The 20,111-nt window shown below is 47.5% G+C and overlaps 2 protein-coding genes across 7 annotated transcripts; one reads left to right on the forward strand and one right to left on the reverse strand.

Moving 5' to 3' along the window:
- Window positions 1–138: 138 nt before the first annotated feature.
- Window positions 139–15,217, reverse strand: LOC109747149 (uncharacterized). 6 transcript variants are annotated; one of them, XM_045231189.2, is made up of 27 exons: window positions 15,018–15,217; window positions 14,797–14,952; window positions 14,466–14,654; window positions 14,210–14,317; window positions 13,033–13,110; window positions 12,693–12,785; window positions 12,217–12,303; window positions 12,028–12,129; window positions 11,843–11,938; window positions 11,500–11,633; window positions 11,286–11,376; window positions 11,049–11,134; window positions 10,884–10,977; window positions 10,021–10,685; window positions 9,808–9,901; window positions 9,613–9,674; window positions 9,410–9,485; window positions 3,348–3,431; window positions 3,098–3,216; window positions 2,905–3,006; window positions 2,435–2,554; window positions 2,264–2,329; window positions 1,805–1,871; window positions 1,639–1,692; window positions 1,034–1,126; window positions 702–734; window positions 139–600 (listed from the first exon to the last, which is right to left on the reverse strand). In XM_045231189.2, the coding sequence occupies exons 1-27, from the start codon at window positions 15,180–15,182 to the stop codon at window positions 502–504; spliced, it is 3,213 nt and encodes a 1,070-aa protein (XP_045087124.1). In that variant the 5' UTR covers window positions 15,183–15,217; the 3' UTR covers window positions 139–501. The 6 variants fall into 6 exon arrangements, with proteins under 6 accessions (XP_045087124.1, XP_045087123.1, XP_040251240.1 ...); XM_045231188.2 differs by having other exon boundaries at window positions 9,808–9,904; XM_040395306.3 differs by lacking the exons at window positions 139–600; window positions 702–734; window positions 1,034–1,126; ... (5 more) ...; window positions 3,098–3,216; window positions 3,348–3,431 and adding exons at window positions 8,534–9,067; window positions 9,197–9,267.
- Window positions 15,218–17,583: 2,366 nt separating this feature from the next.
- Window positions 17,584–18,830, forward strand: LOC109747148 (uncharacterized). The gene is made up of 3 exons (XM_020306237.1): window positions 17,584–18,267; window positions 18,361–18,591; window positions 18,813–18,830. Exons 1-3 carry the CDS (start codon window positions 17,584–17,586, stop codon window positions 18,828–18,830), a joined length of 933 nt encoding a protein of 310 aa, XP_020161826.1.
- The last annotated feature ends 1,281 nt before the right edge of the window (window positions 18,831–20,111 follow it).

Consider the following 20,111-nt stretch of genomic DNA (forward strand, 5'->3'; position numbering starts at 1 on the left):
TACTAACCTTGGTCCAGTAACACAAGAATTCTCAGCAGACTGCTCCTGCTGATCACTGGGGTCTAGCATGCCACCATATCGTTCACATTGTTCAGCCTTACATCTGACTTAACCATGCATGGCTTATTGTCAAACTTCTTTTTCTTTCTAGTATAAATACTTATTATTACTAAAATAACTGCACATACATATATGCATTGTCACTATACAACCTCGGTGATTGTAGAATCGAATTAAGATTACAAGATACTGTGTCTGTCAGCCACTGGTAGTATACAGGTTCTTGCTCAGTTTCTCCGCCGTTCCCACTTCTTCTTCCAGCTCTTCTCGAGGGCAGGGTGGTGTGTGTTAGTCAGCAAAATGCCTATAAGGCTATATAACTAACTGTTTTCGCTATGAGGCCCACATGATCTCGACTCCAACCGCCATGATGAATGTGAACGCATCCACCCATGTATGGCGGGCCTTGTATCTTCATGTCAGGTGTTTCTTCCGAAGTAATCAGGCGTCAAAAGGATCCATCCACTCGTCATCTTCTCTTACGGCTTTTTCCCACCGTTCTTTGAACTTTTCCAGCTCAGCTGACGACTGTCTTCTAATCTGATGGTTGAAATAAGAGGAGTGCAATTGACGTTTTAGAAGATATGTAGGAGAAATATCTGATATAGGTTTGGAGGGAAGATAACATATGTTACACTCACGTGTGTCCGCAAATCCAAAGATCTTCGAGGTAACTGTAGCAAAAAGGAAATTGTTGATCAGATGATAATACTGGCGTTAGTTATCTTGCAGGCATAAGAGCAATCAAGGCTATAGAAGGATGACCATCGAGTTAGATATCTGAACTATACCCCATTACCATATTAAAAGATTCAGTCTGTGTGTTGGTTAGTTGCAATTTAGATTTTGTATTAACCTTAGAGATGATTCCGGAAACAAGAGAAATGTTTTCTCTCTGTAATTTCATTTCAAATCACATTGTCACCAAAAATAAATACAAGGCAATATACAAAAAATATGACGACAAACAGACCTTGCTGGTATCTGATGGTCCTCCTAACGATGGTATCCCTTGATGGACGACATACTCACTGTCAATTACACCGACCTTCTCAGCTCGATCACCCTGAAAACAGGTAGCACTACATGCATCAGTATTTTGGTTACTTATCATTCCTACAAACTCATCCGTAATAAACCATCATTCTTAATCTGGCAGATGATAGTTGAAACACCAGAAATAATTAAGCTGCAAAGTGACAGAAGAACACATCGCAATAAAAATTATGGAACAAAACAAGACAGAAGTCATCAGTACTATCAGATAGAGGACTAAAAGCCATCTTGTATAGTTAAATTTGATCCTTATGTTAGCCCATAAATTTGATCCTTATGTTAGGATATGTATAGCTAAATTTGATCCACAGGTGCCAAACACTGAAAACAGAGTAATCTTCCTAGAGCATACTAACAAGCTAAACATATTATAATTTAAAAATATCCAGCTCATAAAAGGAAGTGACCTGATTGTGAATAACATATAGCATGGCATACTTGAAATGCAAAAAAAAGGAAGTGAAATAGGTTGTAAAGCTTGAATAGTGCAAACCGCCATGGGATTTGAGCAATCTTAAGTACCTGAGCACAATAACCAAGCTTCATGTCAAGGCCCCATCCATGAATCAAGTCATTCTGCAAGTTTGAGACATTAAAACTGGATGTGCTACGAAGAGTTATGACCCTCCAGTCACACTGAATAGATCATGATGGATTATCGAGTAGGTTAGATGGTCAGAATTCGTACCTGTATTAGATGCCATACACATTTCCAGGCAGCGCGAGAAAAAACTGGCGCCATGCCCTCAACCCACCTATCAAAGAATGCTGAGTTACAATACTAGTAATCGATCGAGCTAGTTTATGAGAACGAGATCAGCAGAATTTGCTCAACAATCAATCAGTTGGATGATGTAACTTTATTTTGCTGACCACACCAAAAAAAATGCTATCGAACAAAGCAGCATTTTGATTTTTGGTTCTACAATAGCTGATAAAAAAACATAAATCGGTTCAAAGAATATGACCGTAACTCAGTAAGGTAACTGTCTTTTTCAATCAAAGAAGAATAAAGTATAGCATAATTTAATACGTATGAATCATTGGACATGCTAAATATGAGGTCTAGAGAATAGGCTACAATGGCCAAGTATAATTTAGAATAGCCAGAAAAATTACTATGCAAGGCCAAAGCTTCAATTTTTACCCTGTGCATGGAGGTCCTTTACTATCATCAGAACAATTCATGCTTGAACGATTGTCATATACTCTCCTGCCGAAGAAATGAAGAATTAAAAATGTTAGCGAATGCACATACAAAAATGATTAAGAAAATAATTCATATTCTGAGATGTTAGAACTAGAAAGACACAAGCACCTATGCACTTTTGTCATCTTGTTGCGGATTGTGATCCGGTGGTGAATATCTGTTGATAGATCAGGATCCAATGCGGGTTGTGTGATTTCTAAGCCTTCGGACACCATTATATCAATATACCTAAACAGGCAACATGAAAAATGAGAAGGCATTTTTCAACAGAAAATGGAACACAGCAGGATATATATTCTCAAAAGCAATGATAACCAAAGCAAGTCAATATCTACTCCAAGTATATTGTCAACAAAAAAAATCAATCCAGTAGGAGTTTCAAGCTGAATGCATACTCCAAAATTGTGCAGAATAACAATTATATCTCGCAAACAAGATTGTACAGCTAGAGCGAAAGAAACTGAACCAGTGTCAAAATGGCTGCTTCATAACTACTCGGGCCATCCAAAAAATTAGCGTTTGCGAACTAAAAAAGAAGACGATTTCAACAAAATGAAACAGTATGGTGTGTCCCATACCTCCTCGGATCAAAATTTTCCACTCCAAGGTCTTCATCCCATAAAAAGATGAAATCGTAGATAGCCACAACACTAGGGTGCAGAAAGCGCTTAGCAAACCACCTGCATAGGAACATATGCTCATTCCAAATGTGGGTGAGGTCATACATAACGAGGTAAAAGAGACAGCAAGCTATCTGCGCCTGGGGCTTACCATTTAGTTTGGTTGGGCGCAACTATGTGTATGGCCTTATCGCTCCACTCGAGGCTACGCCACCCATCCACGTTCCCGTCGTAATGGAACAGCATGACCGTGTAGCTCTCATTCAGAAACTAAAACAGTTAACAAATAGTAGGGTGAGCATCAACTCAGAACAGACAAAACCTTCCCTTATGAAATTACAAAAGTAGTTGGCGTTAAAGGAGACAAACTCGAGAAGAAGAAGAAGAAGAAGAAGACGGACCTTACGAGCCATCACGTCCACATTCTGCATCTGCGAGATCCCGACCGCCATCGCCAGGAGAGCTTTGTGTCTGTCATTCTTATTCTGCAGGCAAGGGTGAGAAGTAGTATGCACATATTAGCAACAGAATGGCCTAATGAGTTGGTCGCCTGCTAGGAGCTTGCAACTAGAATTGCGGATCCTAGAGGTCTGCGAATTATGATGCTAGGACGCTGGGATATCTCCGCTAAAGCAACCGTCAGAGACAGGGACAAAACAGACAGGTGAACTGAACTGACAGAACCAGCCGCAACACCGTACATTAACTACACTTGGAGCAGAGGTGAGTGAGAGCCAGCGTTCTAAGGGGACACTTTGATCCGTTCACTCAGCATGGTTCACTTGCAGCTAGTAAGTAAATAAACCAACTGATAATGAGTCGCAGTAACTGTAAGGAAACGATCCAGAGCAGAGTCGAGCTCAGTTAACCGGTTTGCTACACTAAAAGCTCAGGTTGGCGTTGCCTTGAGGCAACCCCAAGGGTTGCGGCAAGGGGACAGTTTCATTCATTCATCCATTCGCTGTGGTTCAGTTTCAGATAAGAGGCCCAACCAATTTTATTGATGACAGCAACTGTAAAAGAGTAACAGTGACAGTGACAGTAAAGGTGGGGCGCCGGAGGAGGAGGAGGATGGGGAGCGGACTACCTTGGGGATGGCGCGGTTGGCGGCGGGGTCCCAGAGCGGGCGGAGGAACATGTCGGAGCTGGTCTGCACGATCCCGCGCGGCAGGCCCTCCGCGCCGGTCCTCCGGTTCCAGTTCCAGCGGGCCGCCGCCGCCCCCTTGCCGCCGCTCCGCTGCTGCGTGGCCGTGGCCGCGGCGTAGTCGGACCTCCCGAGATCCACCTGGCGGAGGAACAGAGGCCGGGGCTCGAGTGTCAGTCAGTCAGTCAGGCACTCATTCATTCGGGCAGGGGAGCTAAAAATGGAAAGGGGAGGTGGTGGGGGGCTCGCCTTGAGGTGGTGGTGCTGGATCTGGAGCGAGGTGATGACGATGAGGGCGACGAAGGCGGCCAGGTAGCCGCAGCCGCAGGAGGCGGCCCGGCGCGGCGGGATGGGCGGGTACTTCATCCCTCCCGGCGCCGCCGCCGCCGGCGGCCGTCCCTTGGTGCAGGCAGCCTCCCCTGACCCAGACGGGAGGGGCTCTGGAGCGCGGAGGAGGAGGAGAGGAGGGCGCGCTCCTCGCCGGAGTTGGGGGGACGGGGAGGCGCTGTGGAGGAAGGAAGGTTCTGGAGGGTTCTAGAAGGAGGTGGGGATGCGGCGGGCGCGCGCCTAATCTAATGGCCCATTATTCCGAAATGGGCTTAAACAAATGGCGTCCTCGTACTACGCCCGTCGCTTTTCGGTCGGTCGGCATCCCACTCCCACTGCCTGCCTGCTCGTGGGTGGGTGGGTTTGTCGTGGCGGGCCCACCTGCCAGTGGCCCAGTCGGTGGCCGAACTTGATTAATTTGGGAGGGAGGCTTTCATTAGTGGGAGAGATGGTGCGGGACAGGTGTCCCGTTGGGTCAGTGGCGGTGTGAGCCGACGACGAGTGCTTTTTGTGTGCCACGCGTGACGTGTCCCGTTAATGCATGACGCGTCCTTGTTGGTTGGCTGACACGTGGAATCAGGCCACCACATGCTCTTGTCCAGTGATCCGATCTGCTCTGGTCTGATCTGGGAGGTGCAATTTTGTAGTATGTCTGTACAGAAACACTTGTCGAAAAAACGCGTGAAAACAACCGGGTGTATCTTGAAGTAAAATACATCTAGATAATTCCGTAGAAGATCTGAGTCGTGGAAGGTCGAGCATGAGGAGGAAACCACATTCGTCTTCAACCGGTGGTGCCCACGATCACGGCTCCTCCAAACACCATAGAGGTTGGTAGGCAAGCTATCGTCATGGTCAATGTCGGTAGCCTTCTTTCGATCCATGCATATCCGGTTCGATCCACCGCCGCTGACAATGCTGATGAGGTCGGAATGGGATCGGGTGTTCTCACGTCTCAGCGTAGTGTCCGGTTGGTCTTGGTTGGTGATTGATAAACAAAAAGAGAACGAAAAAGGTAGGAAATCTACATATTTATACCATTGAGGTCCTTAGTTTAGCCAAGTAGGCAAGAGCATTTTCCATCGCGAAGGATTCAAGCCAGCCACGGGTTTCCCTACGGCTACCTTGTTACGACTTCACCCCGATCAAAGTCCCCACCGTGGTATGCGCCAATAAGACCACCAAATTAAAGGCCTTTGTGGCACTAGTGGTACAAAGAAGTCATGGGTGATCATTGGTGCAATGCTGATTCGGGAGAAACCAATTCTTGGGGTTTGACGAACGGTGTGTACAGGGCCCGGCTACATATCCCCTGCGACAATGCTGATCCGCGATTACCAGCGATGAGACTTGGGGTCTGCCGCCGTTGTCCACAGATTGTGCAAAAGTTGTGTACCAAGGTCATTTCGTGATTAACTTTGTTAACAAGGTGAGAACATTGATGTTGGCCACTGATGGTGGAAAGGAAAGAAGAAGAAGAAAACAAGCCAAAAGATGAAGATGGGATCAGTATCAACATGGCAATCCTGCCGACTACAAAACCTGGGTGGGTGGATGTGTGTGCATGAAGATGATATTGGGACTCGGACTGGGTGGGATGAATCATCCATCAACCAACAACCCACTCGTCTCGTCTCAACGGGAGTTGGGCACCTTTGGAGCAACTACAATGGGGCGACCCATTTCGTCCGCGGCCGTTCGTTTGGGTCGGCGCGGACAGAAAAGGCGGCTCAACGCGCCGACCCAAACGGACGCACGTCCGTTTTTTGTCCGCGGGCGACCCATTTTTTAGCCTGATTTGCGTGGGCGCGGACACGCGACGGACGCGCGCGCACTCACCTACTCCTGTCCCCGGGCCCGCTGATCTGTGGCACATTGGCCTCCCGTCTCACTCTGCGGCCAACAAAGCAACCCTCCCGCCTCCTCTGTCGCCGCCGACGCCGCCGCCCATTTTTTCCGGCGACTCTTCCAGCTGCCGCCGCCTCCACATCCGCCCAGCAACGCCGCCCCCTCCCCCCGTCGCCCTCCGCCGCCGTTTTGCCGCCGGGGAGCAAACTGCTTCCCATCGCGGCTTCCCCCACCGCACAGCCGCCCGCGACCAAGAAACCGCCTCGCCGCCCCTGCCACATCCAACCGGCACGCTCGTCGGACGCCGGCAGGGCAGCTAGCTGGTCTGTGGGCGTCGCGACTCCCCTCGCCGGCCGTCTCCTTCGTCGACACCCGCAAGCTGTTCGACAGTTTGCCAAGGTACGAAATGGACTCCGCCGACGAGTTCTTTTTCCATAATTTCCTTTGCGACTCCGACGATTCATCGTCCGACGACGAGGAGGAGATATTGGCTGCCGTGTTGGTCCATCACCACCTCAACAGCCAGCGGCCGTTGTTTCGTGGCTCCATTTCGGGCCACCTTCCGGCGTTGAATCGCAACCGAGAGAGCGGGCATTTCCTTCTTTGAAAGGACTACTTTGATACAACAAACCCGTTGTTCAAACATCACAAATTCCGCCGCCGGTTCCGTATGAGTAGGCATGTTTTCAACCGTATTAGAGAGGGAGTGGTCGGCTATGATGACTACTTCGAGTGCAAAGAGGATGCCGTCGGCAAGATTGGTTTCTCCTCTTATCAGAAATGCACTGCCGCCATCCGAATGCTTGCATACGGAGTGCCCGGTGATCTCATTGACGAGTACGCCCGTATGAGCGAGTCTACATGCCTAGAGTCCCTGTATAAGTTCTGCAAGGCCGTGATTGCTATGTTTGGCCCTGAGTACTTGAGAGAGCCGACAGCTGAAGATACAGCCCGTTTGCTAGCGATGAATGCCAGCAGGGGATTCCCGGGGATGCTTGGCAGCATAGACTGCATGCACTGGGAGTGGAAGAACTGCCCTTCTGCTTGGCAAGGGCAGTATAAGGGACATGTCAGGGATTGCACTGTCATACTAGAGGCCGTGGCGTCTCAAGATCTCTGGATCTGGCACTCTTTCTTTGGCATGGCTGGATCACACAATGATATCAACGTGCTTCAGCGCTCGCCGGTGTTTGCTAGGCTTGCCGAAGGCAACAGCCCACCGGTGAACTTTATTGTCAACGGCCACAAGTACGACAAAGGGTACTATTTGGGTGACGATATCTATCCTCAGTGGACCACTATTGTCAAGACAATACCCAACCCTGTCAGAGAGAAAAGGAAAAGATTTGCCCAAGAGCAAGAGAGTGCTAGGAAGGATGCCGAGCGTGCCTTTGGTGTTTTGCAATCTCGATGGGGCATCGTTCGGTATCCTGCTAATACTTGGAGCACGCAAAAACTATGGGAGGTGATGACTGCTTGTGTGATCATGCACAATATGATCGTAGAAGACGAGCGCCCGGAATGTCTGTACGATCAAGGCTTTCAGTTTCAGGGTGAGAATGTTGTGCCTGAGCATGGAGTAGCGGCAACATTTGGACAGTTCACTCAGTTTCATGAAGACATGCGTGATTGGGAAACTCACGTGCAACTGCAAAATGATTTGGTTGAGCATATGTGGACTCATGTTGGCAACCAATAGATGTATCTTCTTTTATTATGTGAAACATTTTTATTTGTATTTGACTTATAAAACTATACTATTTATTTGAGCGGCCAGACTATTTGGTTTGTTAACATTTTCATTTCACAATATGTTTGAATGCAAATCAATGTAAAATTGGGCGGCCACGCCTGCACATATGGGTGGGCGCATTGCCGACCCATATCAAAAACAGGACAGACGCCGAACGGGCGGCCGACCCAACCGGACAAAAAGCGGACGAAATCGCCGTCGGTTTGGGTCGGCCCGTTGGAGTTGCTCTTATCTTCCCAAGTGTCAAGCCGTGAGCCGTCGACGTTGCTCTTTCCCTCAATCTCTGTCTCAGCTAGTTGGGGTAGTTGGGCTCGTGCTCAATCTATTCTATACCCAGAGTGGAATAGTTTGGACACTCCTACACCAATCAGTGGGTGTAGGGAGCAGACACCACCATCATCGGTACAGTAGGGTAGGCCAGCTGCCAACCCCAGCTTAAGCATCCGATGCTGTACCAACAACACGCGGCTACAGCATCACGGTTCAATGGGTTTGGTGTTGCTGCAGATGATCCATTCACATGATGCCCAACCAAAAGACTGCATTCCGACCATCTGCACATACGTACGCGGTTCACCGGGTTTTGCTCAGCAAGTGATCACAGACGCTCGTGCTCATCTGTCTCCTCCAGTGAGTTAGTACTAGCTCGTTTGTGCACAAAAAATAGTCAGCAGCCATCTTCACCGGCTCCGACAGCCCATCAGAAACTGAATTCCTACCCCTACTCCATCTGCATGCGCTACTCTGCAGTCTGCACTCTGCACCACGTACACACCTTCTCCACCACCGTGCAACGGGAGCTGTTCGTCGGGGCATCATCAGCAGGCACACTAATCTACCTCCTCCAGTGAGTTACTAGTTCCAGACCACACACAAAAAATCACATCACATCCGCCGCCTCTTCTAAAACTTCAAGGTCCACCTTCTTCCTCTTGGTCGCCGTCTTCCAGGACGCCGGCGACACCCAGCTGCTGCCTTCCCCGCCCACCAGCTTCCTCCTCCTCATCTTCCCCTTGCCCTTGCTCTCCTCCCCCCACACCTTCCTGTACCTGCCGATCACAACCCCACTATGGTCACCACCAAGACGTACGCAACACCGGTCGTCATATATGACATCTCTGCATGCATTCTGCCGCATGAAACAACACACTGAGACCGTGGCGAGACGCTGCTCTTACTTGGCCGCCAGGGCGTCTTCTACGGCATCGAGCTGGTCGGGGTGAATCGTGACGTCCACTCTCTCAAGCCTCTGTTTCTTACCAGCAGCAACAGCGGCACAGGGAAAGGAAAGAAGCAAGAGGCAAAAACGTCAGAACCTCAACTGTCAGGCAAGCAACGGGCCGGGCTTCGATAACAGACGATGAGGGAGGGAACTCCACTACTTTGCTCACCCTTTTACTTTTCGGGCCTGATGATGATGTTGATGTTGATGTCGACGGTTTATCTTGCGCTCCCACCAGCACGTACCTGTGATTAAAGCGAGAGTGCGCGTGCATGCGGCGTGTCACTTTTATGGTTTTCATTTCAAAAGCTAAGCGGGGATCAAGGGAGGATTGCATGATAAGGGCTGGGTTAGGAAAGCATGCAAATATACCTGTGGCTCGACAAGTACATTGACCCGGCAGAGGCTATCCTTTCTTCTTTCTGCTCAAGAATCTTCACATGCAAGAAAGAAACAGCAAATTGACGATTATCAGCAACGACTAGCAAACCCAAACGGGGAGCACTTCAACAACTTAATGATCAACGGCACCATGCTTTCTCGGACACAGAGAGCACTTCACATCACCTGGTAAAATGGCTTTTCTGCCTGCTTCTCGGGCTCCTCCCTCCACGACTTCCCAAGGTCGATAACATCAGGTGTTTCCACACCGGCTGGAGTGCTGCTGTCATGGCCACAAGGACAAGTGAATACCAAGTGTCTGCTGCAATGCAATATATAATCGAAAAGAAAATTTAATATGGCAACTGACAACAGAAGAACACAGGCATGGATAATTACCTTGAGATGGTGTTACCAGACCGAATGACTTCTACCATTTCCCCATCTTCCAGTTCCTCCTCCTGCTTTTCCTCTTGCCGAATGCCTTCTACTATTTCCCCATCTTCCAGTTCCTCCTCCTTTTCCTCTTGCCGAATGCCTTCTACTATTTCCCCCTCCTCCAGTTCCTCCTCCTCCTTTTCCTCTTGCCGAATGCCTTCTACTATTTCCCCCTCCTCCAGTTCCTCCTCCTCCTCTCCCGCTTGCCGAATGCCTTCTACAATTTCCCCCTCTTCCAGTTCCTCCTCCTCTTCTTCCTCTTGCCGAATGCCTTCCACTATTTCCCCATCTTCCAGTTCCTCCCCCTCTTCTTGCCGAATACCTTGTACTATTTCCCCATCTTCCAGCTCCTCCTCTTCCGCTTGCCGAGTAGCTTCTTCTATTTCCCCATCTTCCAGTTCCTCCTCCTCCAACTCTTCCAGAGTGACTACTACCCCCTCTTCCAGTTCCTCCTCCTCCTCCTCCTCTTCTAGAATGCCTTTTTCTATTCCCCCATCTTCCAGTACCTCATCCTCTTCTTCCTCTTCTAGAATGCCTTTTTCTATCTTCCCATCTTCCAATTCCTCCTCTTCCTCTTCTTCTTCGTCCAGTTCTCCCCAGTTTTTACTGTGATCAGTAGGTCCTCCCTACATAATTGCATAAAGGAAATGTTAGTTCTGCTCACTACTAACTTCATTTACAAGGTTTATCGTGCTGAATCCAAAAACATTTTCGCATACTGGGTTGGGTGCCTAGGCTGTTGGCAAGAAACAATAGCAGGCTTCCAAAGGAAACATACGAGTAATTAGATGGTGTAAAGAGCAACTTTTAAATAGAGAAGTAACCTCGTCGATTGGCGGCTTTTCCAACTCCCCAGGTCCATCACCAAAATTGCCGCCTGATGATGACGGTGTACCTTGCGCTCCAACCAGCACGTACCTGCAAAGTGAGCACATGCGGCGTGTGACTTTTCTGGTTGACAAACTAGACGGGGATCGGGGGAGGATTACTCAGTAGGTTTGGCCAGGGAAACATATGCATGGCTCGACGCGAACAGCGCCCTATGAGTGATCCTTAATTCTTTCTGTTCAAGAACCTTCAGAGGGAAGAAACAACATGTCGATGATTAACAGCGACGACTAGCCAAGCCAAGTAGTGCTATAATAGAATCGTTTGTTAATTATCAAAAAAAATGATGATTAATGCCACTTTGCTTTCTCGGACACAGAGAGCAGCAGTTTACTTACCTGGTATAGTGGCCTTTCTGCCTGGTTATCTGACTCCTTCCTCAGCTTCCGAAGCTCAATAACATCAGGTGCTTCCACACCAGCTGGAGTGCTGTTACAGCAACAAGGACAATTAGATACTAGGTGTCTACTGTACTATTTAATTCAAATAAAAGAACTGGTAACTGACGATTAAAATAACTGGCAACAAGAGATCAGAAGTATAGAGAATTACCTTGAGACGGTGTCAATAGACCGAATAACTTCTTCTATTTCCTCATGAATAATTAGTTCCTCCTCCTTTTCTTCCTCTTCATCCTCTTCTTCGTCCAAATCTCCCCAGTGTTTGCTGCGATCGAGAGGTTCTTCCTAGATAACCGCAGAAAGCAAATGTTAGTTCTGCTCACGAAAACCACAATACACTGCAACTAACTTTATTTACAAGGTTTGTCTTGCTGCAGGAATCCAAATAACTTTTTCATATACTGGGATATGGTGCAAAGAAACAATAGCTGGTTTAGAAAGAAAGTGGACGAATAACTAAATTGTGTGAAAAGCAATTTTTTCACATAAGGTACCTCGTCAGGTTCATCACCCAAACTGTCTCCAGGAGAGATTGGGGCATTAAAACCTGGGATCTTCAGATAAGGATAAGAGGGTGGAGGACCAAAGAACTGGCAAAAAATGAATCAGGGTCAACTGGCTAATGATGAAAGCACTGTCAGTACGAAAACCAGACAAACATAGGTTAGAAAATACATACCTGCATCCTGGTAACCCATGGGGGCGGGGCACCGTCAGGCATACCAAGAGCTTTTTTAAGCTCCTGGGACAGCATACCTGGTTTCATTACCTTAAGCTTCGGCTGTCGAATGTGCAAGTAGAACTACTTAGCATCAGAACCATATATGGACTCATGGATGGTGTCTGCCAAATATAGAGGAGCACGTACCTCAAACTCCTTCCCTTCATAATATAGATCACCATAACTAGTCAACTTGGGTTTCGTTTGATATTTGAAGAATGCATCATGCAAAACCTGTGGAAAACAAAACATTATTAGCCTTGAATGACACCATGGTACAAAGTGATAACTGGGCAGATCTATTATACTAAAGTTGCATCAAATACGATAATTCATCTTTGAGCCTGAGCTCATCTGCTTATTAGTTGTGTAAGTTCCCACAACAATAGAATGGCACTCAGGGAGTTACTCTTATGGGTTCATGGAGGATTTAGGTTTGCATCAAAAAGAGGGCCTGAAATACAAACACGGCAAGAAAACTAGAGAAGGCACTGAACAGTAGCAATATATGTACTGATGGTTGTATAGAAGAAAACAGAGGAAACGAAACACACAAACTGCTTCACATTTGCAGCTTTCGCAACATAACTAAACTACTACGATATGCAGGTGGAGATGTTGACCTCATAATCCATATCCATATATCCCCTCTTGGGCTGCATACGGCTGTGCTGCTTCTGTTTCAATGTCTTGTTGTTCTCCTTCTCAACGTATGCCTGCATAAACATTTAGAAAATCAATTGGGCTTTCCTTTTTTGTGCAGGCAAGTTTCCAAAATTTATTAGCTTGCCAAAGGACTGCGCCAACATGCAACATTTCCCATGATAGAACAGACACTGGCACGAGCTTACAAATATAACACTGGATTTACCAGCCAATCAGCCAATAAACCCGAATAGTAGCTTCACTGAAACCAACACAAACACTCCATGTATGTTCCTCAACTCCAAGAAAGTAAGTTACCTGTCTTATTTTTTCAATTCCAGTTGCAGCAATGAAGTCAGGAAGCTGGAACGGTTGTTTTTGAAAACCCCTCTTTCCCTGAAACAGCAACATAATGCATGAATCCAAAAATATGAACAGAGAAATAGGTGAATATGGCAGTCCTGGATGCTATCTTCAGTTTAGAATTTTGTAGTCTTCAAGAAAAAGATAACATTTCAAGAAGTATGATCTGATTCTAATGCACGGAAAATCAAAAGCCATGGACTCTAGTTGGACTCTAATCTGTACAGCAGAAGGGGCATCAAATGAATGCCCACAAGATTCAACTATCCTATATACCCCCACCAGAAAAAGAAAAAAAAAACTATCCAGTATACACTACAGAAACCATTCAAGTAGTACAACACCATTTCCAGCCTCCTCGATTGTTACAACAGTCCCTGCAAGAATTACAAATCCATATAAGAAGGGTGAAACATGTTGGACATTATGGGCATGTTTGGTTTGTTGCCCCAGATAGCCAAGCCACAATTTTGGTAAAGCATAATCAAGACGTCTCCAAAATGCCAGTAAGGTTGAGATTATTGAACTCTTCTCTAGTTGTTGCTGTGGTAAATGGATCCCACATTTCATATAGTACTTCTCATCAAAACATAGTCAATGTAGGTCTTGGTTTACTGATTAAATCACAAGGCATATAGCTGTTCAAACGGGTCACAAATTGGATTGGCATTTCAGAAGAATAATGTTTGAAGCCTGTTACTCAGATAAATATCTATTTATTACAGCCCAACTATCTATAGCCATGTCAGCAGAAGCGGACCTCAAATAAATAACTAATTGGTATAGCCAGCTATCGCTTAGCCATGTCAGCAAAAAGGGCACAAGCAGCAGGCATGCCCATGAGTTGAGTTTTCCTACTATGCACCAACAAAAGCCTAGGCACAACCAAAATATTGCAGAGCATGCTAAATATTGGAGTTAGGCCAAGCGACCAAATCTTAGGGACGATACAAATTTAAGGTAGGATAAAACTGGGCAATCAAGCCTCGACAAGGCACATGCTCCCACACTCACTCCCTGGTTGACTTAGAAGAAAATGGAGCCATCTTCTGCATAATGACTCACCGAGCAACTAATTTCACAAAACTTGGTTATCATACTAAAAAAATTAGATGTTTGAAAACTCACAAACCTGCAAGTACTTTCGTTTCTGGCACCAGTGTCTCGGAACCGGCACGGTGTTCCTGCAGGACTTGAGACATACAAGCAACTTCGGATCAGGGGCATTACCATCCCAGACCTAGCAAGGGAGACAAACAGCAAAGCACGTGTCAGATGAAGAGCGCATTCATGTAAACATACCACAGCTAGCTAACAGCGTCAACATGTCGACATAGATGGCACAACACATTGCGGTAATAGGAGAGCGATTGAAAGAGGGAAAGCACCTCAACAACATCAGGCCTGCTGCACGTCTGCCTCAGCTCTGAAATCTTCACCCTCCGCAGCTGCTTCCTCTGCTTCTTCGACAGGACAATTGCTTCCTCCTTCATTGGGGCCTCCTGCTCAGCATCAGCAGCATCTGGCCCCTTGTTCACCGCGGCATCCGCAGCGCCTTCCCTCTCATTCTGCTCGCCCTACCAACAACAAAATTTCGCTCTAGTTCAAGCAGAGGACCCATTTGCTGTCAGCAGGCACCAAACCCTCGCCGAAACCCCGCGAAAAACCCTACCAAATTCCGCCGAAATGGACAGTAAGGGAGGAGGAAGGCGCGGATACCTCGGCGGGGGGAGAGGACGGCGCGGAGACCTCGGCGGGCGCGGCGGCCGCGGGGTCCGCGAGGCCGAATTTCTCGAAGACGGCCGCGAAGGCGCCGAGGAGGAGGGGGTCGGCGGCGCCGAGGTCGGGCTTCTCCGGCACGTACTCCGCCTCCACCTGCAATAGAACATGGAGTTAGGCGCGGCTCAAGCGGATTACGGGGCGGCGGAGCAGGAGCTCGCCTGGGGAGCGGGGTCGGGGCCGGGGCGGGCGCTCTCCTCGCCGGCCCCCGCATTGGCGGCCGCGGCCCTGCTCTTCCTGTCCCTGCGGCGGCGCAGGCGGCGGGGGCGGCCGCGGCCGCTGTCCCGCGGCGTGGGGCTCGCCGCGGCGGCGACGGCGGTGGGCATGATCGTCGTCAGCAGGAGCGAGCGAGGCGACGAGAGACGGGCTTTTGCTCTAGCTTGTGGACTGTGGTCGGTCTTGATTCTTGACTTGTGTGTGGGGGGTTCGTTTGTTGGGCCCAGCCCAAGCTGGGCTCTATGGCTTTCAACATTTGCTACTCCTAGAGTGAAACATCTTAACCCATAAATTTCACCTACTAATAATAAATATTGAAGCCATAAATTGATATCCTGAAAGCATCCTAACCCATAAATATCGATGCCCGTAAATGATGAGAAAATTGTTTAAAAACTGGGCTTCAAGATAGCACTTCAGGATATCGATTTCACCTACTAAATATTATGAATGATCAAGCCAGATTTTTTTTATGGATGAGGCCAATGATCGTAAATTCAATTTGGCTCCAGGGAGCATGTGCTCCTGCGTGTGAAAAATAATTTTTGAAATGTCAAAAAATCCCAATAATTTTTTTATATATATTTATAGTCACATCCGAATGCTACGTGCAAAGTTTTAGGCAAAAAGGTTTAAACATTTTGGCATGTGAATAAAAAAACAAATTTAAACACCGAATGTTATCTCAAAATTTCACCCCAATTTTTTTTTCCACCTTCAAGCATCAAGATTGCAGCCTGTAAAAAAGAGACATGTTATCTTCCTGTAAAAAAAACTCACGCCCAGCACGCGCACCGAGCCATGGCGGGCCCTCCTCTGCTCAGCGCCGCACGAACCCAAGGCCGTGGCCATCCGATTGCAGCCTCGGCTGCACGCACCGACCGATCCGACGACACGGGCTCGTGTCCTACCCTGCAGTGAGAACAGAGAAGGGCTTCCTCCCCGCCGACAACATTTCCACCCCCGGCTTGAAGCCCCCCCAAGGGCCTTGCTAGTCATTTTTTTTATCCATGCCCTAACTTTCCGTCTTTCTTAAATTCTACTAGGATTGTCAGTGAAGTCCCAGGATTTGACAGCACATTAGAAATCCGGTCAGACTCAGGCCAACTTATATACTAGGCAAGGATAATTTTGCACTGTAGTATAGTGCTCCCTTTATCTCATAATATAAGATGATTTGCAAGCTATGTTAGCTTGCAAAAACGTCTTTTACTATGTGATGGGCGGAGTATGTTGTAAGAACATTACCAACTTCTGAACAATACCAGTTTCTAGATAATTTTGGTGGTACTGCTGGCTGCTGTCTGCTGTCTGCACCAGCACCTGGGGTGCATTTCACGTCTTGTATTAGTTCAATGTAACTATTCTACAACTGAAGAATAAAACTCATATTATTATACCCTGAAAAGATTGTGATGCCTTTCTTACTGGAAAATCCTAAGAATCTGGTCCACTCATTTTCAATGGCCTTACCCATTTCCCATTCGCTCTTCCTCCCTCCCCTCTTCCACTCCATCGGGCACAGCCATCACCAATGGCAATGCCACGCGGATAGGGTTCGTCAAGTAGCTATCATTGTATCCTGACATCGTTCGGATTTGGACCTCTGCAATATGCATACGTTTTTTTCCCGTCAACTATTGAAAGTTTAGCCGCACTTTTTCTTATGGAAAGTGCTACGCGTCGGCCGGTGGCCGTTAGATCTACCGTCATCCTACGGCCTAATCCGTCTTCACCATTGCAACAAAGACAATATTAATGTTACAGAATCATTTGTAACGGAGCTTATGTTGCAAAAAGAAAAAAATGTATTTACCTTTTTTGTAACATAGATAATGTTTCAGGAATCCTGCAACAAGGATGATGTTGCAAAAAAATTACAATGAAAGACCACTCGTCGTCGTTGCCATCGCCATTTGCAACTCCGTCGTTGGTGTAGAAACTCGTCGGCGTGTGGCTGCATGGCCTGGTGGGCACATGTTGATTCCGCTGCACACACGAGGTCGTGGCGGTTCAGGCGGAGGTCGGCGCGGGGTCGCGGCGCTGTCGGACGCCGGACTGAGGCGGTGCGCATGGCCTGGCGGTGCATATAGTTCTAGAGAGGGCACGTTCGCCATTGGGTCTTCCAGCCCGACGCCTTCTGCGCCTCTCGCTCCCTCGGACCTTGCGCTTCTCGTGCGACTGCGCCCGGCGCCGGCGGCCGCCCTCCGCCACCCCTCCAGACGGCACCGCTCTCCGCCCGCCCTCCTCCGCGTTCCTCCCGTTGTCCGCCACGCCTCACCTCCGCCGTCCGGCCCTGCCCCCGGCCTCCTTCGACCTAGCCCTAGCCCATCGGGGCGAACGGCGGCGGCGCTCCGGCCCTGCGCTCGGACAAACGGTGAGCGCCCCTAATTCTGTTGCTTCTCTCGGTGATCCTGCTACCCAATTCCAGTTTGGTTCGCGTGTGTTGATGATTCTCTTCCGGTCTTTGTTTTCACTTTTCAGGAACCCTAGCTCACTCAAGATTGAAGCATGAGCCGCCGATGTTCCTCGGTCGCGATCGCGACGGCCCTCCCGCTGGAAGACGAGGACCTTCTCCGTGAGATCCTCCTCCGCCTCCCTCCGCAGCCATCCTCGCTCCCCCGCGCGTCCGCCGTATGCAAGCGCTGGCGCAGCATCCTCTCCGACGACGTGTTCCTCTGCCGCTTCCGCAAGCACCACCGGAAACCTCCTTTGCTCGGCTTCTTCAGTGGGAATATTTACACAGAGTACCACTTCACTTCCGTCCTGGACTCGCCCGACTGCATCCCCGCCGCCCGCTTCTCCCTGCCACTCCCCATGCCCAAAGGCATCATACCCTACCACAAACGTTGGAACATAATGGGCTGCCGCCACGGCCTCGCCGTCCTAGTCAACTTGTCGCAACACGAGATCATGGTGTTGGATCCCCTGAGCCGGCAACAGTACCACGTGACTTGTCCACCAGGGCTCATGCTTGGGCAGGACTCCACCGTGGTGTGCTGTCATGCTGCGGTGGTGTGCGCTGACAATGAAGATGGGCATGTGCACAGCGATTGCTTCTCGAGGCCGCTCAAATTGGTCTTTATCTGGGTCACCGAGAACCTACAAGACACGCACACGCAAGCATTCGCTTGCCTGTATGAATCGGTGTCTGGTCTATGGGGAGATATTTCCTCTATGGAGTGTACGTATGAGGTTTATATGACATAGGGCCTAGTGTCCTTGTTGAGAATGCACTTTGTTGGTTGCTTTTTGGAAGTGATGTCCTTGTATTAATTTGATCTTCAGAGTCAGAGCCTTAGTGTGATCAAGAAGCCGATAGACACCGACTCCTATGGATCAGTCCAACTCTTACGGACAGATGATGGTGGACTTGGCCTTGCATATTTGTTGGAACCGACCATCCAATTATGGGAGAGGAAATCAAACTGTGATGGTGTTGTCAGTTGGGTGTTGTTGCAGAAAACCATTCAATTGGAGGAGTTCTTTCCACATGGAGTGTTTAGTGACTTCAGAACGGTACTGCTATCGGGGTATGATGAGGACACAAATGTTATTATTCTGTCTGCGGTGACTGGCGTGTTCATGCTCCAACTTGACTCCGTGCAGATCAAGCATATTATCAAAAGAAATAGCATATGTTACCTCACCTTTCATCCCTACACAAACTTCTATACTACAGGCAATACCTCCATGGCTACATGGGACAAACAGTAAAGTCTAATTTGTTTGTTTTGCAGATTGCTTGTGCTACCTGATTGCTGTAATATATATTATTCTTGTGATTAAAGACCAACGTTAACTAGGCATATAAGAATATGCTAAGTTGTTTGTTTCTTTGTTGGTCTGGTGCTTTATGGTGATGTAATTTCCTGTAATTATTGGGCTACATTAAAGCTAGAAAAGGAATATAACTATTGCTTTGATTCATGGCCCTGAACCTTCCGCCCTCATCGCTCTAAAGTTTGTTGTGGCTACCCACCTGAGACCCGGTTACGTACTTCAAAGAAACCAAGACATGCTTGTGGGGAACAGTCTGACCATCATTGTTTGGTTGCTACATTATCCTTTTGCAGCTCTGCTAGTCTATCTGAAAACTTTTGTTAAACTGAATCTATGTTTGCATTATGTTTTCAGTAACTTGAAACACATATCTTGCTTGGCATTCCAAATGTGTTGCTATACATATATATATTTATGTATCTATAAATCTGTCGTCCATCATTTCTCATACTCATTATTTTAGAATGTGCTCCGGGAGTGCAAGACAAAACATTCACACAGAGGATGTATTTGCCTTTGTGGGTTAAACTTACTCTGGTCTTTAAGAGTGCAATGAGGGCACAAGGAGACATGTGAAAATAGAGTGTCCCGATGCTTTTTATTTCTGAATGGGCCCATGTTACATTCATGCGCTGCGCCATTCAACTGCAAAGAGTACTTGACCCCCCAAAAAATTCTTGATGTATGTATTTCAAATGGCAGTCCAATTCTGGATCTTGCCGTCAAATATTTTCTCATTCCAAGTAGCACTAAAATTTGTTTGTGGTTTTGGATATACAATTTCCGACGGTCCATAAAGTCACTAAGTTCTTGACAGAAAACCGGGGAGTGGAGAATAATAACTTTTAGTGTGTAAATCTCCTTATCCTGTGGTTGGACTGCAATATGTGCTCTCTTGCTGTTTGTACATTGATGAGTTGGTAAAAGACGCAAAAAGGCTTGTATACCGTTTCTTTTCTATATGTCTTTGCTAAATTCTATTATTTCACTGCTCGTTGTTGTTATTGTAGAGGTCACGTGCGTGTCCACCCCCCAAACACACGTCCTCTTCATTCTGCTGTTCCTCGTCATGCCGGACTGAAACATTAGTTCAGTAAAATTATTTACCAAAGCAAATGCATGACACAAATATGCAAACTTAATTGTAAATTTAAGCATCTCAATTCCTCTCCAAGTCAAAAATATATCTTCTTTCCTGGCAACAAAATATATTCTTTTTCTCTTTGAAATGGAAATAAAATATTATTCACAAAAAA

This window comes from Aegilops tauschii, chromosome 7 (assembly GCF_002575655.3).
Source record: "Aegilops tauschii subsp. strangulata cultivar AL8/78 chromosome 7, Aet v6.0, whole genome shotgun sequence".
NCBI classification, from domain to species: Eukaryota; Viridiplantae; Streptophyta; class Magnoliopsida; order Poales; family Poaceae; genus Aegilops; species Aegilops tauschii.

Excerpts from the sequence above, each read along its gene's own strand:
- LOC109747148 (XM_020306237.1), top strand. The coding sequence starts at position 17,584 with ATGAGCCGCCGATGTTCCTCGGTCGCGATCGCGACGGCCCTCCCGCTG. Across the intron at positions 18,268-18,360 it reads CTATGGAGTGTACGTATGAG|AGTCAGAGCCTTAGTGTGAT; the intron begins GTTTATATGACA and ends TTTGATCTTCAG.
- LOC109747149 (XM_045231188.2), bottom strand. The coding sequence starts at position 15,182 with ATGCCCACCGCCGTCGCCGCCGCGGCGAGCCCCACGCCGCGGGACAGC. Across the intron at positions 14,953-15,017 it reads GCCCCGACCCCGCTCCCCAG|GTGGAGGCGGAGTACGTGCC; the intron begins GCGAGCTCCTGC and ends GTTCTATTGCAG. Across the intron at positions 12,786-13,032 it reads GAATTGAAAAAATAAGACAG|GCATACGTTGAGAAGGAGAA; the intron begins GTAACTTACTTT and ends ATGTTTATGCAG.